General features: G+C 36.9%; 2 protein-coding genes across 2 annotated transcripts in view; both read left to right on the top strand.

Moving 5' to 3' along the window:
* The first annotated feature begins 11406 nt into the window (after window positions 1-11406).
* B2M (beta-2-microglobulin) lies at window positions 11407-22048 on the top strand. The gene is made up of 4 exons (XM_044662169.1): window positions 11407-11512; window positions 17921-18199; window positions 19268-19293; window positions 21321-22048. Exons 1-3 carry the CDS (start codon window positions 11443-11445, stop codon window positions 19279-19281), a joined length of 363 nt encoding a protein of 120 aa, XP_044518104.1. The 5' UTR covers window positions 11407-11442; the 3' UTR covers window positions 19282-19293; window positions 21321-22048.
* A 504-nt stretch (window positions 22049-22552) lies between these two features.
* TRIM69 (tripartite motif containing 69) overlaps window positions 22553-27919 on the top strand; it is a 39360-nt gene continuing 33993 nt past the window's right edge. The window contains exon 1 of the mRNA XM_044660008.1: window positions 22553-22750. Coding sequence (XP_044515943.1) covers window positions 22553-22750 — 198 coding nt within the window. The remainder of the gene's footprint in view (window positions 22751-27919) is intronic.

Below are 27919 nucleotides of genomic sequence, written 5' to 3'. Positions count from 1 at the left end.
AAAGGAGAAGAAATAAAAAGGGGGTTCTAGGAAGTGGGCTCTCTCTCTAGTCCCTTGAACATGACAGGGAAAGGACAGGGATGGAGATAGAGAGCCATGAGGTGGAGAGACACATGGAGAGATTAGAATAGACATAAATAGCTCTATATCTATCTGGCCTCTTTTATTCAAGTAAATATTAATAAATTCTATGGAAACTAAGAACCAGAGTGTTAATTTAATTTAGTTTTTACAGAAATTTGCAAACTATAAAATAATCATGTATGTTATTATTATTACCTGGCCCAAAGAATTGTGAAGATCATTTAAGATAATAGCTAGAATCACATAGTGCTTTTAAGGGAGTGAAGGACTGATTGACAGGACTGATGCTGCTTCGACCCAATTGACTACAAGGGTAATTTCATACACAAACAAATGGATGAAGAAGGTCTGGGACTCATCAGAGATTGCTTCCTTACAACATTGTCATGATGTGCTAATGCCATTCATGAAAAGTTGGGGAAGGAAATAGAAAGGAATGTAGGAAGGGGGTAGGATGAAGGAAGAGTTATGATCTATATTCCATCATTTGAAACTCACATCAACTTTGTCAGGTAGGTTCCATTATTATTCCCATTTTACAGACAGAGAAACAAAGGCTAAGAAAACTTAAGTGAATTAGTCAGATGCGCAGAGAATAAGTGTCTGAGGCAGCAGATCTTCCAGACTCTTAAGTCCAATGCTCTATTTACTGCTTCTCCTAGTTGTTTGTACCATTGCTTCCTATTTTACACGTCAGAGACTGTTACTAAGGAAGAGGCAATTACATTTATGTTTGGCAAATAACATTGAGGTTATTTCAGTGTGCCTTGAGTTGAATTAAAGGTTGGATCGATACCATTAGCCAAAACCAGACATTTATTATGCTTAGACAGTTTAATCTCTCGTAGATCCCAGAAGATTCTTTTAAAGGCTGACTGAATATGTTCATTTATTTAACAAAGTAACATGGGGTAGGACTTCGTTGTGTAACTCTGGGCAAGTCACTTCCCATCTCTCAGATAACCATATCTCTAAAATAAGGAAGTTGCTCTTCGACCTTTAAGGTTCCTTCTGGATCTAAATCTCTGATTCTGAGTATTTATTAAATGTTTACTAGGTCAAAGTACTGTGCTAGGAATGCAGAAAGAGAAACTACACTCTCATTTTATGGATTGAGGAAATTATTCATTAGCCACTATGAGATTCATTGTAATGCATTAAAGGAGTCAGAATTGTTAACTTGCAACAGTAATGTGATGAACTTGGTATACTTATGAACATTATTTCATTATACCCAATGAGACATTGAAGAGTTATCTCTTTGTTACTCCTTTCTGAAACATCCCTATATTAGGGCAGCCCTATTTCAGAAGGAAAATATGACCTGGATCTAATAATACTAACTTACATACATACATAGCTTTCATGTTTACAAAGCACTTAACATATTTTATCTCATTGATCCTTACAACACCCTCATCAGGTATGTTGTTGTTATTGTTCAATTGTTTCTGCCTTATCTGACTCTCTGTGATCCCATCTGGGTTTTTTTTTTTTTTTTTTTTTTTTTGGTAAAGATACTGCAGTAGTTTGCCATTTCCTTCTCCAGCTTATTTTACAGATGAGGAAACTGAGCAAATAGGGTTAAGTGTCTTGCCAAGGATCACTCAATTAGTAAGTATCTGAGGCCAGATCTGAATTCAGGAAGATAAGTCTTCCTGATTCCAGACCTGGCACTCAGGAAAGCTAAATGAATGATTCATGCTCACACAACTTGTGTTTCAGAAGCAGATCTTTTTCCATTATTCTGGATTGCCTCAGACTGGGGATGATGGTGTAGGTTAGATTATCTAAGTTATGGAAGGGTGACCTATATTACAATGGGCTTGAACTCAAGATTTTGAAATAGTGAGAGTCAAACTGGAATTGGCAGAACTGATGCTGTTTGGAGCCAATTGACTACAAATGGATGAAGAAGGTTTGGGACTCATCACAGATTGCCTTCTAACAACATTGTCATGTTGTGCTAATGCCCTTCATGAAAAGTTGGGGAAGGAAATAGAAAGGAACGCAGGAAAGGGGTAGGGTGAAGGAAGAGTCATGATCTGTATTCCACCAAATGTTCTAAAACCAGGTTGGGTACTCCAAGCACAGGGAAGCTAAAAACTCCAAAATGGGCAGCAGCAAACTGAGACATGAGGTGTATCCTGATCCTAGTTACTGTCCATCCCATGACAATTTATTTGTGTTTCCCCCAACTATAAGCTTCTTAAGGGCAAGGACCATTACATTTTTGTCTTTGTATTTCCAGAGCATAGCACAATAAGCACTTAAAAGGGGGGCAGCTGGGTAGCTCAGTGGATTGAGAGTCAGACCTAGAGACGGGTGGTCCTAGGTTCAAAGCTGGCCTCAGACACTTCCCAGCTGTGTGACCCTGGGCAAGTCACTTGACCCCCATTGCCCACTCTTACCACTCTTCCACCTATGAACCAATACACAGAAGTTAAGCTTTAAAAAAAAAAAAAGCACTTAAAAGGATTTGTTGACCAAAAAAAGGAACTACTATAATCTTGGGATTTTTGGAAGGGAACACTTCCCTATTCTCTTAGCAGTTTGCTAAGTGGTAGATTGCCAAGAAATTTTCTATTAAATGGGTGATCAGGATCCATTTTGTCATGGTCTATAGGATTAGGCCCTTAGCTATCTCCATGCTATCCTTCCTCTGGTCACATGATCTTGGAACCCAATGCCCTTGACCTTTTTAGTCATCAAAATTGACCAGTTCAATGCCACTCAAGGTTCTGATCTCGGGCAACAAGCAATCCAGGAAATTAATCAGTGCTAATTAATAGGCTAAGGTATCATCTCAGACTGAATATCTAGATGACATTTTAAACTCAATATGTCCAAAATGGAACTAATGCTCTTTCCCCCAACCTTTTCCCCACCAATATAATTGTAGAGGTCAACATCATCCTCCTAGTTCTTACGGCTTGCAACCTAGGAATTATAGTTGTTTTAAACTCCTCATTCTCTTTCTTTCCCCATATCCAAGCTGTTGGATATACACCAAACATATCCAGACTAATAATTTAATTTTTTTCAAGAGCAGACCTATGATTTCATTTATACACAGAACTTCTATACACAGAACATTTATACACAAACTTCCTCTACCAATGCAGACAGAAGATAGCTCTGCTACTTAAAAGCCTAGGGAAGGGTTTCCTAGGCTTTATTAGTTAAGGACCCCTTTGGCAGTCTGGAGAAGCCTTTCTCAGAATAAAATTCATAGGATTACAAAGGAAACCAATTATATTAAAATGTAGTTGAAAAAAACAAACCTAAGTTCAAGGACCCTAGGTTAAGAATTCATGTTCTAGAGAGTTCCTGGAAGCAGAGACTGTGATTTATCCAGCATTATACAGTAGGTTTTGGGAGATCTGAACCAAGATCTTCCTGACCCTGAGGCTGGCTTGCCACCTATTACACCATCATACCTCTCAATGAGTTAATGGGGCTTAAAAATATTTATATTTTTATACTGATTTTTTTTGGAGATATACCTTCTCCAAAGGAGTAGTTTTTAGGTGGGAATTTCAGTGTGATAGCAGGTTAGTATGAAACAGGAATTTTTTTTGGCAAGGAGGCTTCTTGGAACTTTTCTAATTATATTACATAGGCATTGTCTTAGTTCCCCTCTCCCACTCATATTTCTCCTCTGAGTCATTGCCCTCAAAAGTTGCCACTGTTGCATGGCTATTACCAAAAAATGTCCAAGTGGGTATATCTTAGGTTCCCACAAAAGCCCCTGAAGCCATTGCACTGTTCTCCTAAACTTCCTGGTTCAGTTTGGACTGGCCTCATCTGGAAAATTAGTTGGGTTCCACATAACTATACTTAACCTCATTTGTACATCAGCCTTTCCCATGCTTTTTCCTCACTTTGGGTTCTTTTCCCTTCTTTCTCTTTTTGTCTTATTTTTTAAATTTTATTTTATTTTTCCCCAATTACATATAAAAGCCATTTCTGACATTTTTCAGAGAATATTGAGTATTGAATTCTCTCCTTCCCTCCCTGAGGTGGTAAGCAATCTCATATAGATTTTACATATACAATCATGTAAAACATTTTCCCATATTAGTCCTTTTGTGGAAGCAAACTCAAATAAAAAAATTAAGAAAGTGAAAAAAGTTTACTTTGGTCTGGATTCATATTCTGTTTGCTCTTTTTCTCTAGAAGCATATGGCATTTTTTATCATGCTTCCTTTGGGATAGCTTTGGATCATTGTATTGCTGAAAATGTTAGGGTCCGTTTTGGGGTGAGCCCAAGGAAACAAGACAGACGATGCAAAGTGCACAGAGAGCAAAGCTTTATTAAGCTACACACGTACACACGTGGGGGAAGAGACCGAAAGGAGTGGTCTCCCCCCCAAGTAAATTCACAGCACTCCTTATATAATTCACAGCAAACTTAAAGCAAAGGTGGTTATCACTCTAAGGGCATGGTCTATTGGCTCGAGCAGGGGCCTGTTGGGTGGGATGTGGTCAAGGGGTCTTATCTAACATACACACATAGGCCTGTTACAAGGGGTCTTATCTAACATACCCACACAGGCCTATAGGTTTGGGCAAAGGTCAATTTGGCCATCCACTACAAAAATAGCTAAGTTTTGTACAATATTCCTGTCATTGTGTACAATGTTCTCCTGGTTCTGTTTATTTTACTCTGCATCAGTTCATGTAAGTCTTTCCAGGCTTTTATGAGCTCCTCCTTGCTTATCACTTCTTACAACACAATGGTATTTCATTATAATATATCAGCCTGAAAAAACACAGAACCACCAAAAGTTACAAAATAACATGGACAAGGGAGACAATGCTCTTAATGGCCAGCCACCCTGTAGAGCCACCACACACATCACACAGAGCTACCAAGCTCTGAGACTCTGGGAACACTGTCTCTGGGAAAAACACCAAGAATGGGAATTTCCCCTGAACTATAGAACTCAGGGTCTTATATATCAATTATGGAGTGCATGAAAGGAATGACAACTGATTGGCTTACATCGAGGCTAGGGAATTTGGGACAAAACTACTTATTCTCTCTAAGGTGATCCAGGAGTGCTTGAGAGTTTCATAAAACAAGGTTGTCAAATCAAATACTATAACTTACTCAGCATTCCCCAGTGGATGTATATCAAAAAGAGCTGCTTTAAATATTTGTGTACCTATAAGTCCATCCACTTTTTATTTTTTATCTTTGGGACACAAACCTAGTAGTGATTTTGCTGGGTCAAAAAGTATGTAGTTTTATAGCCCTTTGAGCATAGTTTCAAATTGCTCCCCAGAATGACTGAATGAGTTCACAACCCCCCTAACAGTACATGATTCATGTCTCTATTTTCCTTCATCCCCTCCAAGTTTTGTCACTTTCCTTTTCTGTCATAACAGCCAACCTGATACATGTGAGGTGATACCTGAGAGTTGTTTTAATTTGGTTTTTCTCTAATTGATAGTGATTTAGAGTATCTATAGAGAGCTTTAACTGCTTTATCTTAGAACAGCTTGTTCTGGAAAGAGCTCCAGGAATTGATGCAGAGCAAAAGGAGTAGAACCAGAAGAACATTGTACACAGAGACGGATACATTATGGCAAAATCGAATGTAACAGACAGTTCTACCAGCAGCAATGCAATGACCCAGAACAATTCTGAGGGACTTATGAGGAAGAACGCTAGCCACATCCAGAGAAAGAACTGTGGGAGTAGAAATGCAGAAGAAAAACATATGATTGATCATGTGGTTCGATGGGGATATGATTAGGGTTTTGGTATTAAAAGATCACTTTGTTGCAGATATGAATAACATGGAAATAGGTTTTGAACAATCACACGTGTATGACCCAGTAGAATTTCTTGTCAGCTCTGGGAGGGGAGAAGGAAGAAGGGTGAGAAAAAATCATGAATCATGTAACCGTGGAAAAACATCCAAAACAAACAAATAAATAAATGAACAACAACAAAAAAAAACTGCCTATCTATAACCTTCGACCATTTATCAATTAGGGAATGATTTGTATTCTTATATATTCAACTTATTTCTCTAACTTTTTGAGAAATGAATACTTTTATTAGATAAACTCGTAAAAAATTTTTGCACCATTATGTTTACTGTATGTTACTCTCTATCCTATTTCTTCCTATTTAGTTAGTTTCTCACCACTCATCTCTCCCAATTTCTCCTTTTTTTCTATCAACTCTACCTCCCTTCTCTTATCCCCTTCCCCTCCTACTTTCCTGTAAGATAAGATAAATTTTTACATCCAGTTGATTATATATGTTTTTCCCTCATTGAGCCAGTTTTAATGGGAATAAGATTCACATGCTCTCCTCCCTATCTCCCCCATCTTCCCCTCTTCTGTAAAAGCCTTTCATACTTCTTTTATGTGAGATAATTTGCCCCATTCTAATTTTCCCCTCCTCCTCCTCCCAATGCATACCTCTTTCTCATGCTTTAATTTTATTTTTATCATATTCAACTCATACCCATGCCTTTTGTCTATGTGTACTCTTTCTAATTGTCCTAATAATGACAAAGTTCTTTGGAATTACAAGAATCATCTCCCCATGTAGGGATGTACATAGTTTAACCTTATTGAATGTCTTTTGATTTCTCTTTCCACTTTGTCTTTTTTTTATGCTTCTCGAGTTTTGTATTTGGGTGTCAAATTTTTCTATTCAACTCTGGTCTTTTTTATTGGGAATGTTTAAAAGTCCTCTATATCTTGCTCAAGTTTTGCTGGGTATGTGATTCTTGGTTGAAGTTCTAGCTCCTTTGCCCTCTGGAATATCATATTCTAGGTCCTTTGATCTTTTACTGTAGAAGCTGTTAAATTTTGTGTTATCCTGATTGTGGCTCCACAACATTTAAATTGTTTCTTTTTGGCTCCTTGCAACATTTTTTTCTTTGACCTGGTAGTTCTGGAGTTTGGCTACATATAATATAGTAATAATATAATATTATATACAATCATTTATATATAAAATGTTATATATAATATATAAAATAATATATAATATTCATGGGAGTTATCCTTTCAGGAGGTGATCAGTGGACTCTCAATTTCTATTTTGCCCTCTGGTTCTAGAATATTAGGGTAGTTTTCCTTGATAATTTCTTAAAAGATGATGTCTTTTTTTGATTATGACTTTCAGATAGTCCAATAATTCTTAGATTATCTCGTCTGGATTTATTTTCCAGGTCAGTTGTTTTTCCAATGAAATATTTCACATTTCTATTTTTCATTCTTTTGACTTTGATTGTTTTTTGATGTCTCCTGGAGTCATTCCTTAGCACCTATTTACCCAATTCTAATTTTTAAGGCAGGATTTTTTTGAATGAGCTTTTAAAACTTCTTTTCCATTTGGTCAATTTTACTTTGTAAAGAGTTCTTTTCCTCAGTGAATTTGTGTACCTTTTTCCTTCATATGACTAATTCTGTCTTATAAGAAGTTTCTCTTTTCAGTGGATTTTTGTGCCTCTTTTATCAATTTTTTTCCTTCTGTTTTTTAAGGTATTAATTTCTTCAGAATTTTTCTGTGCCTTCTTTACCAAGCTATTGACTTTTTTCATGATTTTCTTGTATTATTCTCATTTCTTTTCCCAATTTTCTTCTACCTTAAAATCCTTTTTGAGCTTCACCATTAATTCTTTTTGGTCTTGAGAGCAATTCATAGTTCTCTTAGAAGCTTTGGATATAGCAGTATTGACTTTGTTATCTTCTTCTGAGTTTTTATTTTGGTCTTCTCTGTCACCTAAATAACTTTCTTTGTTGAGTTTCTTTTTTTTGTTGTTTGTTCATTTTCCAACCTTTTTCTTTTCTTTAAATTAAAAAAACCGTTAAAGTTAGGTGAGAGATACCTGTGGTGAAGGGAACACTATTCCAAGCTTCAGGCTCTTTGTGTAGTTGCCTTCAGAGCTGGCTCTGGGTATCTATCTGCTTTCAGAACTTCCAAGGTGGTATGATATAAGGAGAGGTGTGTTTAATATTCTCCCAGTCTGTGCTCTGGTCTGTGACTAACCACAAGTACTCTTTTACCTCTTGGAAATGTGACCAGGGTCCCCCAGTCCCTTGTGGTGGCAAGTGCTGGTGTGTGCTAATGTACCTCTTTGCCCTAAAAACTTCATTCCAGGACTGCTGCCTGGATCTGCATATGGGCAATGCAACAAGAGTCCTGTACATAGAGGTAGTAGAGGGGCCCCTGCAATCCTCTTTTTGAGCAGTTGTCTAAATCCTCTTACCATCTGTGGCTGAGGTCTGTGGAAGTATTTGCTGTTTCCAAGGCCCATTGGCATGGTAGAGCTTGCCCTGGTGTGCTACTTTATGTTCCACCTCCATCCCAGTGTACCAGATTCATCGTGCCAGCCTTTTAAGTTGTTTTGGGCTAAAAATTACTTCATCCTGTCTTTCTGTGGGTTATGTCACTCCAGAATTCATTCGGAGGCATTATATCATAGTGTTTTGGAAGGTAATTTGGTAGAGATCAGATGAGTGCCTGTACCTTCTCTATTATCTTGGCTCTACCCTCTTTTCCTCCCTATTTTTAACCTGATAAAATAACAACCATATGTAATTTTAAAAACTATTTTCACATATTCTCTTTACCATCTCCACAACTACTATATGATTTGAAATCTAAGAAAAAGATGAGTTAAAAATGAAATTCAATTATAAAACCTTTTTTCTGGAGTTGGTCTGAACATTTCATTATATTTTTGCATAATTGTTTCTTATGTGTCTTCTATAATATATAAACTCATAAGATAAAATAGCAAAGCTAAGGATTATTGATTCATAAAAATTTAGAACTAGAAAGGATCTTAGAGTTCATATAATCAGAGTCCTTTCTTATAGATAAAAATATTAGAGGTTCCATGACTTATCCAGAGTCACGTAGCTAATTAATTACAAAACTGGGACTCTTATTCTGTCTCTAACTACTCTATGAACCAAAATTCAAGTCTGTTAAACCATTGTCCAGGAATATTTCCACTCCACTTAAATATATATTTTTTCCCATGACACAATAGCCAAAAGCCTTACTTGCCAAAAAAAAGAAAAAAAAATTGCATTTCCTAGAACTTCCAGGCAATTAGCCAACAGTTTTGTCCATGAGTTTAGAATTCTCAAGTTTCTGAAAGAATTAATACAATATTGAAGTTTATCTTAATTTATAATCTTGGCATCACAACAACAATCAACAACTATCCTGATATTCACAAATTATGAGGTGGGCTGGTAGAAAATAATATTAGTTCTTTGTGATTATGTTTCTGTCCTGTGTATTCCAACTTTGGCCTTCACAACAATGATAATGGCAAAGTCAGAATTTCAGTGTTTTTCAGGACCTTAGAGGCCATTTAGTCCAACCTATAATTGATTAAGAATCCCTTCCATAACCTTCCTAACCAGTGGATGGCTAACCTCTGCTTGAAGATCTTTCATGAAGAAATGTTAAGGCTTTTAATTATCTCCTCTCCCCTCAGTCTTCACAAACTACTCTCTTTTACTAATGTATTTTAGAATTTTGCATGGAATTTTTAAAAAAAGCTTGCTGATTTGCAGATTCTTTTCTTTTTTTGAAAATTGAGACATTTGCCTTTGTACAGTTGTTAAGTACCCCTTCAATTTTTCGTGATCTTTCAGAGATCATGGGTAGGCACTCAATAGTAACACCTACCAATTGTTTCAATTCTCTAAGAGGTTGCTCTTGGTGGGGTTGGTCTGGTAACTTAGATTTTACCTATCAGGTGCCTTTCTTATCATGAGTTTCCAATTCCTGCTAACTATTTTTGTTCTATATTTCCCAGGTCAAACACCATTCTACTTAGAAAACAAAATAAACACAAAAAGAATTGAGTAGTTAACATTTCTCATTGTTATCATCATCTTTATCTATGTTGAACTATAGAACTATTTCTTCTTTAATCTTTCTCTTGCTCCCATATGTTTTTTTAAAGCTATTTTTATTGCTTATGGCACTTGTCACCAGCCTCTGAATTTAGTGTTAGTTATACATTCTTAGACCATAATGCTCTTTTGTATTCATTCTCAGTTACTTTCCCTTGCTTATTATGTCTTATTTTTGGACCTATTTATAACCTGACGTTGTTGATGACTTTCTTTGGCAGGTCCCCATTTTTCATCCTCATTGGAACCATTTTTACTTATGTGTTCAGAATTTAGTTCTTGAAAGTTTACCACCCCTCTGGGGCTTATTTCTCCTATAATAGGTCACTGGATCCCCTCCGTAGCTACTACTTCAGCAGTCAACTTCTTGTTGGTTGGAGTTAGGCCAGGAATAACAGTTCTTTTTGCTTCTTCTACCTTTTGAAGGATGAAATATCATTAAGGCAACTCTTAGATTTTTTTTTTGGCCGTGGCTTCAATAGTATGCTCTTTTTAGATTGATAGTTGTTTCCCAAGCTCCTCATTTAATTTTTCTTTTTGTCCAAGTGATTATTTAACTTAGACTGTCATCTTCCTTGGGGATTTTGAAGACAAAGAGAAATCTTTATTATAGAGAATCATAGGATGTTTATTAGAGCTGAAAGAAAAAAAACAGCTTGTCTAGTCCAATCCTCATATTTTAGAGAGGATAAAACAGGAACCCAGAGAGGTGAAGGAATTGGTCCAGGGTCGTATGGGTAATAAAGAAGACTTGAGTTCAAATCCTGCCGCATACACTTAGGTATGGGAACCTAATCAAGTCCCTTCACTTCTCTCAGCCTCAGTTTAATCATCTGAAAAGAGGAGATAGTAATAGCACTTCCCTCACAGGATCGATGTGAGGATCAAATAGTGTAATATGTAAAACACATTGAAAACATCAGAGCACTATATACTTGGCTAGCTATGAGAAGTGGTGACGGTGATAGTAGTATTAATATTTTTTTTAAACCCTTACCTTCCTTCTTAGAATCAATACAGTCAATACTCTGTATTGGTTCCAAGGCAGAAGAACAGTAAGAGCTAGACAATGAGGGTTAAATGAATTGCTCAGGGTCACCCAGCTAGGAAGTATCTGAGGTCAAATTTGAACCCAGGACCTGCCATCTCTGGGCCTGGCTCGCAATCCATTAAGCCACCCAGCTGCCTCCGAGGGACGTTATATTTAATGATGCAATGACTCAACGCAGCTTTTCAGAATCAATTACTTAAAGCTTGGTAGTTTCCAAGCAAACGAAAATGAAAGTGGGAAAATCCCTCTTCTAACCTAGAGCAGAGCCGTTTGCCCAGAGACCAGTGACGCGCTGCAGTCATTCTCCATGTTTATTGGCAAAGCCCAAGCACTATATAAGTCGAGCTCCTGCTCTCTTTGCTCTTAGACTGAGGAAGAAGGCTGTGTTCGCGGTCATGTCGCGCATCTTCCTCTTTGCCCTCTTGGGGCATTTGTGCTTCCTTCCCTACCTAGATGCTATCACAAGTGAGTATCGATCTCATTTTCTTTTGTCTTGGCTCCAGAGTGGGTTTTTGAGTCTGAGAGAGCCTGGAGGTAGCCCACCTCCCCACCCCACTCTGTCCCATTTCTCCTCAGCCAAACGGACGAGGTTTAGCGGATTGGGTTTAGGATAGCCGTAAGGCTTCCCTCCAGTGAGCGCGCTTCCAGGGAAAGCTGTTGGTTCTCCTTTTTGGCAATGTGCATGTTTGGAGAGAAAGAACAGGGAGCTACTTTAGATGTGAGACTGGGGAGGGAGGGTGGCCGTAGTGGCCGCCAGCGGGAGTAGACTTAAGGGCCAGGGGCGGAAATGGGGAGGTGGGATTTCGGGATCCATGTAAGGCGGCTCATTGGGGCTTTTCTTTAACTTCTCCTGATCAAAGTGACTTTGTGGCCAGGGGAGACTTTGGTTGTCTCTAATGCATGGGGAAGGCAATTCGGTGTCTCTCTCCTGCTTTGGGTTTCTGAGCATGGGCAGATGTGGAGGAGGGTGGCTGGCAGATAGTGGAGTGGGTGGAGGAATTAGAGAATGAGAATAAGGGGAGAGACAGGTGTTCCTGAGGTTTGAAGGAAATGCCAATTTGTAAGCAGAACTCGCCACAACTTGCCTTCAGCTTCAAGGTAGGATCTCCTCATGTTAAGTGCAGCTCCTTCATATCTAAACGATCCCACATACGTGTGTGAATGCATAAGTCCCACATATATGTGTATACCTTTTTCGTCCAAGCGCATTCCTTTATACCATCCCCGCCCATCTTCTTTAGTTGGCTGTTCCCATTATTTGATCTTTATCTATTGATTGCTTTCTTGTTGCTCACAAACACACTCAAGAGTTTCTCTACTCCCCAGATCCTCCCATCCTCATTGCCCTCCTCTATTTCTCAATCAAATTCAAGGGAAAAGCTTTACTTAGAAAACTCTGCTTCCTCTTCATTTTCTCTCTCTTCTCTTTTTAATCTCCTGAAATCTGGTTTCCAACCCGCTCTCTTCAAGGATACTGATCTCCTAACTGCCAATACTCAATGCCTCTTCTCACTCTATTTTTCACTGGCTTCTCTGTACCTTTTGAAACTACTAATCTCCTGAATACTTTCTTTGGGTTTTTCTTACTACTCTCTGAGTTTTCTCCTATCTGTGTGGGATCTCCTTGGTTGATTTATAGTTTGTCAGGATTACTAAGGGTGGATGTATCCCAAGGCTTTGTCTTGGGCTTTCTCCTTTTTTCTGTTTACACTTTCACATATGCGGAGACTCCGGGGGGGTTTTTGTTTTTGTTTTTTTCTTTAAAAACCCTTACCTTCCGTCTTGGAGTCTATACTGTGTATTGGCTCCAAGGCAGAAGAGTGGTAAGGGTAGGCAATGGGAGTCAAGCAACTTGCCCAGGGTCACACAGCTGGGCAGTGGCTGAGGCCAGATTTGAACCTAGGACTTCCAGGCTCTAGGCCTGGCTCTCAATCCACTGAGCTACCCAGCCGCCCCCATCCCATGGATTTTTTTTTTTAATTTTAAACATTTGTTAATATTTATATTTAGAAAAGTTAACATGGTAACAAGATTTATGCTCTTACTTTCCCCTTCACCCCTCCCCTGGCCGATATGTATTTCCACTGGTTTTAACATGTGACATTAATCAAGGCCTATTTCCAAATTGTTGATAGTTGCATTGGTATGGTACTTTCGATCCCCTAACATGTCCTCATCATCCCATGTATTCAAGCAGTTGATTTTCTTCTGTGTTTCCTCTCCTGCTGTTCTTCCTCTGAATGTGGGTAGTGTTCTTTTCCATAAATCCCTCAGAACTGTCCTGGGTCATTGTATTGCTGCTAGTACATTTGATTTTACCATAGTATATCACATCCCATGGGTTTTGATTGTCATCTCAATACATATGATTCCCAGATCATCCAGCTCCAGTCTCTCCTGAACTCCTGTCTACTGGATATTTCCATCTGGTTGCCTCTTAGACATCTCAAAGACAGCATATCAAAAACTATACATTATCTTCTTTTCTTAATGCAGCTATCTTTCAAACTACCCTATTATCTTTCCAGTCACCCATCTTTACAACCTTGCCATCATCCTCAACTCTTTATTCTCATTTAGCTTATATAGTCAGTTAGTTGTCAAAATTGATCATTTCTGCCTCCACAAGATCTCTGGAATATGTCTCTGCCTCTTCTACTCATAGCCACTACCCTAGTTTAGGAACATATCACTTCTCATTTAGTTATTGCCGTAGCTCCCTTAATTGGCTTTCTAGCCATAAGCCTTTCCCCACTGAAATCTATCCTCACAACAATCCCCAAAGGGACTTTCCTGAAGTCTGATCATGTGATACCCCTCCCTCTTCCTTCCTGCTCAGTAAACTCCAAAGGCTCTGTACTGCCTCTAGGATTTTAAAAATAAAAATAAAATAATGGACAACTTCTTGGAAGGACATAGGATCTGAGCTGGGTCTTGGAAATGGGTTAAGGTAGTGAAGAAATGGAGACAAGAATTTAGATTATCCTTGTAGACATTTAGCAGGGAAAGAAGGATCTTACTCTCTCTGCCTTTTGGCTTTTGATTTCACTTGTGGCTAGTGTTGATCCACTTTCAGCCCTCCAGAAATAAGATGGTAAAAGTCTCTAATACTTAGGTAAGTGAAGCTATTTTTTATTACTAAAGGTTCTTTCAGAGGAGGTCCTCCATTGGTCAAGTTTACCCACAGAAGGAAGATGAATAAGTGTGTTGGTTGACTACACTTGAGAAGCTCACCTTCCTTTCTTTCCTTCCATATTTCTACAGCTCATCCACTGCACCGAGCTGTGGTACAGACATGTCGAAACCTTTGTGATCCCATTTTGAGGTTTTGTAGCAAAGATACTGGAGTGGTTTGCAATTTCCTTCTCCAGTTCATTTTACAAATGAGGAAACTGAGGCTAACAGGATTAAGTTACTTGTCCAGGGTCTCACAGCTATTAAGTGTCTGAAGTCTGATTTGAACTCTAAAAGATGTCTTCCTGACACTAGGTCTGGCACTCTACCCAGTGCACCTCCTAGCTGCTCTTATAGTAAAGCACACAGAAACCTAGGGGGTTTTATAGTCATAGGCTCAGAACTGATGAACAGAAAGTATCTTTAGGGATATTTTATGACATGAAAAATGATGTTCATAGCTTGGCAGGAATTAAACTGAAGGGTAATATTTTACTTGTTACCTTAGAAATAGGGTGTGACCAGCTTTACCATTTTTCTGCTAAACTCTGAGGTTTCATTTTCAATTGTTTTGTCATTGTTCTTGATTTACAATGTTAGGTTTGTTTTCTTGGTTCTACTTGTTTCACTTTGCATCAATACGTGTCTTTCCAAGCTTTTCTGTCTATATTTATCAATCTGCCATTTCTTTCAGTGCAGTAATTATTCTATTACATTCAACTATGAGTTTGTTTAGCCATCTCTCATTCAATGGATATCTGCCCTGAATCCATTTATTTTTGAAGCTTTCTGAATGTTATCTGATTTGGGAGAAATTAAAAACTAAAGTCTGTAATGGAACAGCTCCTGAAGCCATCTCCTTTTTTATTTGTGAGAGGAAATGAACCAATGGAAAAGGGTTCCCAACAAATGTCAATAACTTAGAGAAGTCAGTGAGAGTCCCAGAATTATTAAATATAGAGAAGTAGCTTGGTTTAAGTGCTGCCTTTGCTGGATCTGTGGAGGAGTTTACTGTACTGGGCAGTTCCCTACATCTGTTAAATCCTAGGCCCAGACATCTCCCATACATTACTCTTCCCAAGAAAAAAGAAAAGGAGTCAGAGCAAAATAGAAATAAAGGTAGACCTTTTTAAAGTTGGGAAATAAAATTTTCTCTTGGTAAACTTTTTTCTTCATTTAAACAAAGATTTTGAAGTAAACATTTCAATCTGAACTAGTCTAAATATAGCCTAGTTCTGGAAAATACTTCTTTGAAAGAAAAAAATATATGTAGTTATACATGAAAGCATTACATTAAGATATAAATGAAATATGTATAAAAGGCATGCTGTGAATTACTTTCAGTTCAATTAAAAATAAAAAGTTTAATTCAACCAAATTTTCTTGACAAACACGAGTGATTTTTTCCACTTTGCATTGCCTCTGGATTTATCATGCTATTATGCATTTATAAATCCTTTATCATGTAGTATCTGTCTATAAAGATTGTAAGCTTCTTACAGGCAAAGAGTGATACTCTCATGAATCTCTTGTCTTCTTTTGTATAAGCTCCAGTGTGCAGGCTGCATGAATGTGTAACTTTTAAAAAAAATATACTCAAGCTTTATATTTTTTCTGGGTTATACATATATTATTGAGTAAAACATATTTCCATTTTGTTCATTTTTTGTAAATGAATAATCTTTTTTTCATTTTTATTATCATGCAAAGCACACTTCCACATTGGTCATTGTTGCAAGAACATACTCGTACATAACCAAAACCCCCAAATAAAACCATAAAGACACAGATGTAAAAGATGATTGCAACAGTTTTCTGTGGAGGTGGACAGCATTCCCCAAGTCTTTCTGGGTTGTCCCAGATCATTGATTGCTGAGTGTAGCCAAGTTTCAATGTGCACTTGTTAAAGGAGAAAATCAATTAAAAAAGTGAAAGACAAAAAAAAAGTTTGTTTCATTTCATTATAATTTTATTAACTTACTATTCTCTTACTACAAAAACTTCTATGTAGGTTAGTTAATGCCTTTTAAAACCAGAGTACCTACAGTCTGCAAATTACTAGCAGAACAAGAAATGACATTCAGGAACTCACGCTACATTCTTTTTTTTTTTCCCTTCAGAGAAACAGGGTATATTTTATTTTATTTTTTAAAATCAATCAATTAATTAAGGATATTTTTCCATGGTTACGTGATTTATGATTCGTCCCCACCCCTCTTACCTACCCCCTCCCAAGGCTGACAGGCAATTCCACTGGGTTATACATATATTATTGTTCAAAATCTTTCTGTATTATTCATATTTGCAATAGAGTGATCTTTTAACACCAAAACCCCAATCATATCCCCATCAAAGCACATGATCAATCATATATTTTTCTTCTGCTCATGCTACATTATTAAAGCAGTAAAAATAATGATTTTAAAAGATGTTTTATTTGATTGGAATGTAATTATTTACTTATTTTGGTTTGAGAGTCAATAGCCAATTTCTTTTTCCCAACTCTACAGCATTTAGAAAAAAAAATGTACTTTAGGGCCCAAACTCTAGATTGTTTTAGCATTATATTCTCTTAGCATTAGCCTCAACTAGGTCAGATAGTTTCTTTTATTTAAAAAATTAAACAAATTTAAATAGTAACTCTCATCAAAAATATTCAAATGCAAAAACAAAACAAAACTATATATGAGACGATAAACTGTTATGTTTATTTTTAAATGTGGATACTGACTTTAAAAGGAAAGAAAATGCCCAGTTTGGTTTTGTGTCTCCTTTTGAAGTTTTTTCATCAGAGTATATATATTTTTGGTTTTCCCAATTACATGCAAAGACAATTTTTCACATTCATTAAAAAAATTTTTTTTGAGTCCAAAATTCTTCCCCCACCCTCCTTTTCCCTTCCCTGTTCTCTGAGATGGTTAGCAATTTGATCTAGGTTATATACAAGCAATCATGTAAAACATATTTCCATATAAGTTATGTCGTGAAAGAAAACAGACCATGGAGGGTAAGGAAAAATGATAAATAATATATTTCAATCTGCACTCAGACTTCCATCATAAGTACTTTGGAATTATCTTGGATCATTGTATTCCTAAGAATAGCTAAGTCATTATTATTTGTACAATATTGTTGTTACTGGGTATAATGTTCTCCTGGTTTTATCTGAATATATTTTTTAGATTTTTGGCTTTTTATTTTTTTTTATATCCACAGTCTGTGTGCTCATATTTTGGTTTTACTTTCTTTTTTACTTTATGACATCACAAATTTCACTTTATTCTTTATATATGTCATGTAGAATCACAGAACTTTTGTAACTTAAATTATCAAAGCTATATGTTGAAAATCACAGATTTTCGAAAGGAGCTCAGTTAATGTAGTACAAATTATATCTGAATAGTATTCCTGTTTCCAACCTGACCAATAGCTAGAGCTTTGGGCTTGGAGTCAGGAAGACCTGAATTAAAATCCTGCCCATTGTTAGCTGTGTGACTTTGGGCTAATCACTTAACTCTTCAGTTTCCTCATCTTTACTTAGTATCACTTCTAAGGTAAGGGTTTGAAAAAAGAGAAATGTATGCCTCTCCAAACTGGAAATGGGGGGGGGGTAATAGAAAAATGACCAAAGCCTATATCTTAACTGTGAGGTCAAGTAATTTAACTCTTTTTCATTTTTCTTTTTCTCATGTCCCTCAGGTCCTCCCAGGGTACAAGTTTACTCTCGTTACCCACCAGATAGTGGCAAAGACAACTTCCTAAATTGCTATGTGTCCGGATTCCACCCACCCCAGATTACTATTGAGATGTTAAAAGATGGCAAGAAAATTGAGAAAGTAGAGCAGTCTGACCTGTCTTTCAGCAAGGATTGGACCTTCAATCTCCTGGCTTTTACACCATTTGATCCAAATTCTAACAGTGAATATGCCTGTAAAGTGACCCATATAACTCTCAAAGAGCCTAAAGTGGTCAAATGGGGTAAGTTCTAAGTTCTCTTCCTTAGCCAATTTTAGGTGGGTCTCACTGTCTCTGAATATATTCCCATCAGAAAACTTTGATAAACACAAAGAAACTGATCATTAAAACTCTGCACAGTGACATCACACATATGAGTGATCCTGCTTGAGCTGCTCTAATGACTTGTGCAGTGTCTTGGCATTATGAGTTTGTCAGCTAGAGAGGAGAGCAAAGAGTAGCATCGCTTCCAATTAGAAAGTTTTAAGACATGCAATATTGATCTCTTACGAGTTAAATTTTTAGCTTGTTAAAATTCTTGTTTTTTATTTTTTAAATTTTACTTTATTGTTTATTATTCTTTTTAATATTTCTTACAGCCTTTTATTTTGGCTGTAGGCCTGTGTTACTTTGAAGTACAACCTCTATACCAATTGTTTTTTTTTTTAATTTAATTTTAAAAAATCCTTACCTTTTCTGTTAGAATTAATACTATGTATTGCTTTTAAGGCAGAAGAGTGGTAAGGGCTAGACAGTGGGGTCACACAGCTAGGAAGTATCTGAGGTCAGATCTGAACCCAGAATCTCTAGGCCTGGCTTTCTATCCACTGAGCCACCTGGCTGTCCCTTCCTTATTCTCTTTTAGGGGGATAATTATGAAGGGGTGTTCCCATATTTTTAGTGCATCCTAGCATGTGGCATATAATATATACATATGTAACATATATATATATATAAAATATATAGGCTTTCTTGAATGAATAAATGAATAAAAAGGGGAGTGTTCAAGTTTGAAAATTCCACTGACAGCACAGACTGTCAGAGAGGTATATATATCTCCCAGATCTTTGATTTTCCTCTGTATAATATTAATTTTTCGGTATGATGTAGTGGAAATCTTACAAAAGGCCTGCCTCTACATTATTTTCCACATCCTCCACTCCCACCCCCAAGTGAATAGTTGTGATAGCCTCCTGACCGACCCACCTCCAAACTAGGCTAAAAGAGGTCTGCCACTACTGTCTATGATGTCTGTCTTTAATTTCTTGCAGTTAAAGCTTTAATGGTTTTTCTCTCTCATCTCTTTTACAGAACGAGACAACTAACCTGCATTATGGGTGAGCTGCTGACATTGGATATTTGAGTTTTTCTTTTTCTCTCATTTCGGTATCTTTTTTTTCCATGCAAGTTCACAGACTCTCTTGAAATCTATCCACAAACCCCAGGATAAGACCCCTTTATAAAGAAGATGGTGGTTGAGCTGCAACTTAAAAGACAGGGCTTCTCTGAAGTGAAAGGAAGTAATGCAAGTCAGACATTTGGGACAGTCAAGCCATGCAAAAGCACAGAGATGGAAAATACCATTTGCAAGTTAAACAGAATTATCATTAGGATCCCTAATTAAAGTCAAATGGTGCCTTGTCATCAAACACAATATCCAGATAGTCATTTTATGTGAGGCAGCTAGGTGGTGCAGTGTGTAGAATGCTAGGCCTGGAATCAGAAGACCTGGGTTCAAGTCCTGCCTTATTAGCCGAGTGACCCTGGACAAGTCATTTCACTTCATTCTGCCTCAGTTTCCTCATCTGTAAGATAGAGATAATAACTGCATCTACCTTTCAGGGTAGAAGACCAAGGGAGAAAATATTTATGAAATACTTTACAAATGCTAATTGCTAACTATCATTATTATTATTATTATTAAATGATGGCTTGAGAGTTGGATCTTTTACAAATGGTAACTAACTTGACGTAGAAGCTGAGGTTGGACAGCTCTAGAGTTAAGACAAAGAAGGCAGTCATGATCTATAGTCCATGAGACATGTCTGCTCAATTCTATTAACTTCCTGTTGATTCTAGCTAGAATATGAGAGATATCCCTCTATTTGGCTTATAAAACTCTTCACAACTTGGCCCCAGCTGCCTTGGACAGTACTTCTTATTGCATGCTCTGCAGGTCATCAAAACCAGTTTTCTCTCTGATCCTCCCTCCATTTCCCAGCTCTGCATTTGCACTGGATATACCCATATGCCTAGAAAGCCATCCCTCTTTACTTTAGAGCCTCATTTGAGCCCTTTCTTCAAGATAGAACTCAATCACTATCTTCTCTAACAGGGGTTCTTGACCTGACCTAGTAGGGGGTACATTTCAGGGCAGTTTGTGAAGTTGGGTGGGGAAAAGGATACATCTTTATTTCAGTTTCCTTTGAAATGCTATATATTTATTTTGTGCATTTAAAACAGTGGTTCCCAAACTTTTTTGGCCTACTGCCCCCTTTCCAGAAAAAATATTACTTAGCCCCCTGGAAATTAATTTTTAAAAAATTTTAATAGCAATTAATAGGAAAGATAAATGCACCTGTGGCCATCATCACCTCCCTGGATCGCTGCAGCACCCACAAGGGGGCGGTGGCACCCACTTTGAGAATCACTGATTTAAAACAATGGTCTGAGAAAGGGTCTGTAGACTTCATTCAACTGCCCAAGGAGTCCACAACATAGAAAAGGTTAAGAACTCTTCTACATGCATGAAGACTTTCCTGATCCTCCATCTGTTAGTACTGTCTTTTCCAAATTACCATTTATTTATGATATATATATATATATATATATATACATATATATATGTGACATTGTCAGTAGAGGCCCTTTTTCAATTTGAAAAACATTACAAAATTTTCAAGGATAGTTGTCTTTCTGTTGGTCTTCTAGAACTTTTTGGTTCATTTCTCTAAAGCAAGAAACTTTGTATAACCTTGAGTATAGAGAGGTCTGACCAATTCTCTGAATTACACTCAGTTGGATCCTAGCTATATAACTCCTGATTATAAATCATTGACTCTGTCTTCTAATGAAGTATTATAAGAATAAATCATAATGGATAAAGAAAAAAGGAGATACTATTATGTAAATTGATGTATATGTAGCACAATTATAAAGTGAATACAAGTAGACATATTTGTATGTATATATTTGCATATAGGTATACTTATTTCACCCATTAGAGTATAAGCTCCTTGCAAGTAGGCAGTCATGCTTTGTAGTTGTACCTTTAGTATCTAGCAAAGTGCCCACCCAGCATGTAGTAGGTGCTTAATAAGTGTTTGATGGAAGAATTGATTTTTCTTACTTTTTTCTTACTTAGGCTTCAAGAAATCTTCCTGAAATGGATGAAAATCTTCCAATATTTTCCTGTAATTATACTGAGTTTCAGCTTCCATATAGGCACCACAAAAATGTTAATACTTTAGTCATTTCTTTAAAGTTTCACTTTGATGCTTTGCTTTCTAAGCATGTATTAATGTATCTGGACATTTTGACTTTGTATGGGATGCATAGCTTTGAGGGAGTAAAGGCCTCAATTCAATTTGTTCCCTTTGTTGTTCCTGAATTCAGTTACTTCATGCAGAACGAAAAATTGGTGTGCTGCATTCTATAAACAATTGAATCTGCTGATAAACTAACTGATGCTCAGAATCTCAACTTCTGCACTGCTTCTATTATACTGGGCACTTTGTGGGATAATTTAAACCCAACATTATCAGTATCATTGGGGGTTTTTTAACCAATAACTGTTAGAGCACCACCTTCATTCCTAGTGTATCTGCCATATCCCAGATCAATCAATAACCCTAATAGACATTTAGTAAGGACAGAATATCTGAATGTGCCAGAAAACTCAGGATGTGAATATCTCTCTGGGGGTCTCAAGCCTTGATTTTGTCAAAAAACCAGTAACTGAAAGCATACTGGCAGGAGTTTTTGAATGAATTGTTAATAACACATCTAAAAATGAAATCCAAAAAATGTGTTTACCTAAATTTGTTGTTGATGAGCATATTCTGCTGAATAAAACAATGGTGAACCTGGGAATGTAAATTTCTTTACTATGGGATAATGATATAGTAACATAGTTTGAGATAAGAGAGGTCTTGGTGACCACAAAGGATGCATTTCTCTGCTACCAATTCTAAATGCAAACCTGACATTCATGGTCAAGGGAAACCACTGATGTCTCCAAGTGTTCCTCACTGGAGGAATCTTTCTCCTGAGCTGCAGGCTTAGACCTCTTTTTCTTGGAAGCTTTCACATCAATGAATCTCTCAATGCAATTATAGATATAAGACATTTACTGGTCAGAAGCTGGGTATTTCCTAGAAAGTGTATGCAATGACAGCTCTGTTCTTTGGACTCGTCCAAAATGAATAAGCCATATCAATGTGGGGAGAAAATACACAGGAACAGGACAATATCTTTAGGAAATGATTCAAAGTTTTTGGCCTTGAACATAAGAGTTTTTTTTTTTAAACTATCAAATCATTCAATCAGTATCTTAACATTGTATAGTGCAACACTGGCAAAGGTTTTCAAGTTCGCATGCCCAAATTGCAATTTCAAGCTGCCTGTGAGCCCCCTGCATTACCCCAGAGAGTGAAGAGAGGAAGTCCTCACTTTGAGTGGGGAGACAGGGGGCAGAGCATGCAAAAAATGTCTGTGGGCTCTGGGAAGAGGGGTAATGGAGCAGCACCACCCATGCCATGGGCTGGGATGAGTGCCAATACCTTGCTAATGCTGGTATAGTGCCTTCACGTTTATAAAGTGTTTTACAGAGATTATCTCATTTGATTTTCACATTAATCCTGTGGGATAGGAGTTGGAGGTATTATGAACCAGAGCTGTGGTGAGGCTGCCCTGGGCTTATAATTGAATCTGAACAAATCACTTCACCTATAACTGCCTTGGGCAAATTTAAGATTATGTTTTTAAAACAGTTGCTGGGTTGCATTGCTTGGGAGAGTTTCCTCTCTGGAATTTCATCCACTGATGAAATCAGATTTCAGAAAAAAAAAACATGTATATGGGCTTTATTTACACTCTCTCAAAAGCTCACAAAGAATGGTTACCATGGAAAGCAACAGGTAAGAAGTCTACAGAAAGATGTAAGAAGGTCTTCCTCAAGCAATAAACAAACCCCAAGACAATACTGTTTAAAGGTTATTACATTAGGAAATACTCTTGGATGAAAAACATAAAGCCTACTTTCAAGCAGCTTACACTTTATGGGGGAAACAGAACAAATGTATTTTTACAAAACTGAGATTCAAGACCAGCAAAATGTGCTATAAGTGGAGAGAGGGCTAGTCTTGAAGTTAGAAGACTTGGTCAAGACCTGACTAACACACAGTGGGATGTGACTGGATATTTCACTTACCCTATTAGTACTCCAGGAAACTCTCCAAGACTGTTAAAAGTTTCAGAATAACTGCTGATCTGCATCGGAAGAGGGAGTTTCAAGGGAATTCCCTAACTTAACAAAACACAAGTCCAGACATCCCTTTTCTCCTCTGCCAAAAAAACAGTAATATGTAGACACTAACTTTTACCAATACTTCAAAGGATAAGCTTTGATAAGTATGTTTCTATAGGCAGCACACATACTTGGTTGGCTAGTTTATTTAAGTAAACTATAAAATCAAAAGTTTCCTTGCTAGGCATTGTAATCCAATAGGAAATCTCTTAGTAGCAGAGCCTGGATCCCTAATCCGCTGATTAAAACCATAATGTTAGGTAAATTTTGACTTTTTCAATCTTGTTTCCGTAAGTCCCATTTCTGCTTCTGGTATCTTCTCTGGACTAAAGAACCTGCAGAGTGAAGAAGAAAAATAGAATGCTATGTTGAAATATAACAACTATTGACACTTAGCTGATCTCTCTTCTGCTTTTATGTTATGGTTTTGGTGAAAAGAGGGGTCAACTAGGGAATCTACCTGGGGCAGCGGATAGTGTGGTGGGCCTGTAGCCCAGAAAGCAAAGGCTCATTTTCCTGCATTCAAATCTGGCCTCAGATACTAACTAGCTGTGTGACCCTGGGTAAGTCACTTAGCCCTTTTTGGCTCAGTTTCCTCATCTGTAAAATGAGCTGGAGAAGGAAATGGCAAACTACTCCCATGTCTGCCAAGAAAATCTCAAATGGAGTCATGAAGAATCAATCAGACATGACTGAAACAACTCAACAACAGCAAAATTCAGCTGGGCCTCAACCAGTTTCTTCTACCATGGAGCAGTAAGGGTTCAGGGATATGAGATCTGTTAATAATAACATCATGTCCCACCTTAGGTGAAAATGGATATTAAGGAGAAAAACATATTTCAACTAGTACCTCCTCCTTCTCTAGAGCAAGCTATTGTCACATCAACTGACCAACTGCCATGGAACCTGCTAGATTCTCAACCCCCTCCCCTTCCTTGTTCCTCTTTGACCCTACAGCTACCAAATCTTCCTAGTTCTCATTCATAGAATCCATTTCCTAGTGAACCATCAAGTCTCCAGCCTCCTACTTTGCACCCCTATCTAGGTTAAAGACAGAAGTTCATGATTCCTCCAGTGGAGGGCAACTCAGGGAAAAACCTTCATGGAGGTGAGGGCCCCTCTGGGATGGGTGATTACATGTTCCTAATTCAGTTATCTTTCTGAATATGGTGGGTAAGGATCTTGATTGGGGATATTATAATGAATTTGGGAAGATTTAATTTGTAACATTTTGAAATGCTGAGCTGGACGTTTAGGAGGGTTTGAAGAGAAAGTATACAGAAGTCCAACTTTGATACTTCATGCTAGTATAAAGATGATTCTGGCTTTTCAAAGGTTACATCAGTTGGATGTAAACTTTCCTAGGTCTTGGCAAATGGGTCTCCTCCAAAAACCAACTAAGTGTGAAAAGATTGTCACCAGAAAGTTGGCCTCCAGGGAACACATTTATGAGGCAAAAAATTCAATTGGGAAGGGATGCAATCTGTATAAGTAGAGAAAAGAAATACCTACTATGAAACCTATAAGGTTCTTTCTATTTAATATCAAAGTAAGAAGAGCAGAAAAACTAGTTTGAACCCAATTTAGCACTTATTCATTGTTTCCTAGCATATGGCCCTATGCAAATGCTATTGGGTAATTCAGAGGAAATAAAAGACTTGATTATTTGGTTAAGAAATATGCAATCTAGCCAGGGAGTATAAATTCATCTGAAAATAATTCCAAATTATACAAGTTTCCATATTGTGGTGGGAACTATAGATAAGTATTATAACAATTCAAAATACATACACTTCAAGGTGTGGTTGATTTGACTTTTCTCAGAAGTTGACTTTGAGTCAGACCTTCAAGAAAGTATAAAATCTGAAATGGCAAAAAAAGAGAGGGGACAAACTGTTAGGCAGGGGGAATAATACAAGAGGGAGAGAAATGAGGAAAGTAAAAGTGGTATAGGAGTAAATGTGAGGCAAGGGGAATATCATGGGTGGGGGGAAATAGAGATAAGAATAAGAAAGGTAAAAGTAGTTTTGGTCACATGCATACATAGATGATGCTTCTTTGCTAGAGACATTTATTCATTCAATTCAAGAAGTATTTGTTAAAAGTCCACTATGTGAAAGGCACTGGGGATCAAAGTGAAAAACAGTCCCTCTCCATAAGTTTATGTTCCCTCTTTTAATAGATTACAGGATCCACAGAGAGGAAGCTGGTATTCGTAGATGGGAAATAGCAGACATTAGTCTCTAGCTCTTCTTAGGCCAGGATTGGTTAGATAATTAACTTGTTTCCTTCCTAGAAATGTAAAATTTGTTAACACTTTTAAGCTATAAGGGAAAAAAAAGCCCCAAACAAATCTTTTTTTTTGGGGGGAAGGGAGAAGGAGAATGTATGCTAATTTGTGTCTTGTCTTGCTATATCTCTAACCATTTCAAAAATCAACTTGTAATTTTATTTATTAATTCAGTGGTTTTTCTTATATTCAGTTTTATTATTCTCATCTTTAATTTTTAGGATTTTCAATTTGGTATGAGTTGGGAATTTTTAATTTGTTCTTTTTCTAGTTTTTTTTTTAATTGCACTCCCAATTAATTGATCTGTTCTTTCTCTATTAATATAAGTATTTGGAGACATAAATTTTCCTCTAATTACTGTTTTTGCTTTATCTGATAGGTTTTGATATGTTGTCTCATTATCATTCCCTTTAATAAAATAGTTTCTATGATTTGTTCTTTAACCCATTCATTCTTTAAGATTTAGTTTCCAATTAATTTTTACTCTGTGGTTCTATGGTTCTTTGTTAAATATAATTTTATTGCATTATGTTCTGAAAAGGATATATTTAATATTGCTTCTTTTATTCATTTAATTATAAAATTTTTGTATCCTAATATATGGTCAATTTTTATAAAGGTGCCAAGTACCATTGAGAAAAAGGTATACTACTTTCTATTCCTATTCAGTTCTTTCCAGATATCATTTTTAGCTTCTCTAAGATTCTATTTATTTCCTTTACTTCTTTCTTAATTATTTTTTGATTAGATCAATCTAGTTCTGAGAGGGGAAGGTTGAATCTTGCTCCCCCACTATTATGTTTTGCTATCTATTTCTACTTGTAATTCACATTGCTTTTCCTTTAAAAATTTGGATATCATAACACTTGGTGCATGTAGGTTTGGTATTGATAATGCTTCATTATCTATGGTACCTTTTAACATTATAAAATTTTTCTGTTTATCCCTATTAAATCTATTTTAGCTTTGATTTTGTCTGAGATCATGATTATTATACCTGCTTTTTTTGTATCAGCTGAAGCATAGTATAGTCTACTCTACTCCTTTATTTTTATTCTAAGTATGTCTCTCATTTTAAAGTGTGTTTCTTGTCAACAATTGTTGGGTTTTGTTTTTTGATCCATTCTGCTATCCATTTCCATTTTATAGGTGAATTCATCCCACCCCATTAAAGTTATAATTACTAGTTGTATATTTCCCTCCATTCTATTTTTCTGTTTATCTTTTTCTTGCTCACTTTTTACCCTATGCCTCCTTCAGAAGTATAACTTTCTTCTGACTACCATTTCCCTAATCAATCTTCTAAGAGTGCCTCTTTTGTCCTTTTCCCTTGCTTTCCTGTTTCTTAGTATGAACTCCCTTTTTAAAAAACATTTATTAATATTTATTTTCTAGAAAAGTTAACATGGTTACCTAATTCATGCTCTTACTTTCCCCTTCACCCCACTCCCCCAAGCTTCCTCTGAATGTGGGTAACGTTCTTTTCTATAAATCCCTCAGAATTGTCCTGGGTCATTGCATTGCTGCTAGTACAGAAGTCCATTACATTCTATTTTACCACAGTGTATCAGTTTCTGTGAACAATGTTCTTCTGGCTCTGCTCCTTTCGCTCTGCATCAATTCCTGGAGGTCTTTCCAGTTCACATGGAATTCCTCCAGTTTATTATTCCTTTGAGCACAATAGTATTCCATCACCAGCATATACCACAATTTGTTCAGTCATTCCCCAATTGAAGGGCATACCCTCATTTTCCAGTTTTTAGCCACCACAAAATGCATTGCTATAAATATTTTCATACAAGTCTGTTTATCTATGATCTCTTTGGGGTACAACCCCAACAATGGTATGGCTGGATCAAAGGGCAGGCATTTTTTAATAGCCCTTTCAGCATAGTTCCAAATTGCTAGCCAGAATGGTTGGATAAGTCCACAACTCCACCAGCAATGCATTAATGTCCCAGTTTTGCCACATCCCCTCCAGCATTCATACTCTTCCCCTTCTTTCATTTTAGCCAATCTGCTAGGTGTGAGGTGATACCTCAGAGTTGTTTTGATTTGCATTTCTCTAATTATTAGAGATTTAGAACACTTTCTCATGTGCTTATTGATACTTTTGATTTCTTTATCTGAAAATTGCCTATT

Source organism: Gracilinanus agilis, chromosome 2, assembly GCF_016433145.1.
Source record: "Gracilinanus agilis isolate LMUSP501 chromosome 2, AgileGrace, whole genome shotgun sequence".
Classification (NCBI taxonomy): domain Eukaryota; kingdom Metazoa; phylum Chordata; class Mammalia; order Didelphimorphia; family Didelphidae; genus Gracilinanus; species Gracilinanus agilis.
Note: the sequence above shows the minus strand (reverse complement) of the source record. Positions and strands in the feature narration are given on the sequence as shown.

Coding starts and splice junctions, on each gene's coding strand:
- B2M (XM_044662169.1), top strand. CDS start 11,443: ATGTCGCGCATCTTCCTCTTTGCCCTCTTGGGGCATTTGTGCTTCCTT. Junction 11,513..17,920: donor CTACCTAGATGCTATCACAA/GTGAGTATCGAT, acceptor CATGTCCCTCAG/GTCCTCCCAGGGTACAAGTT.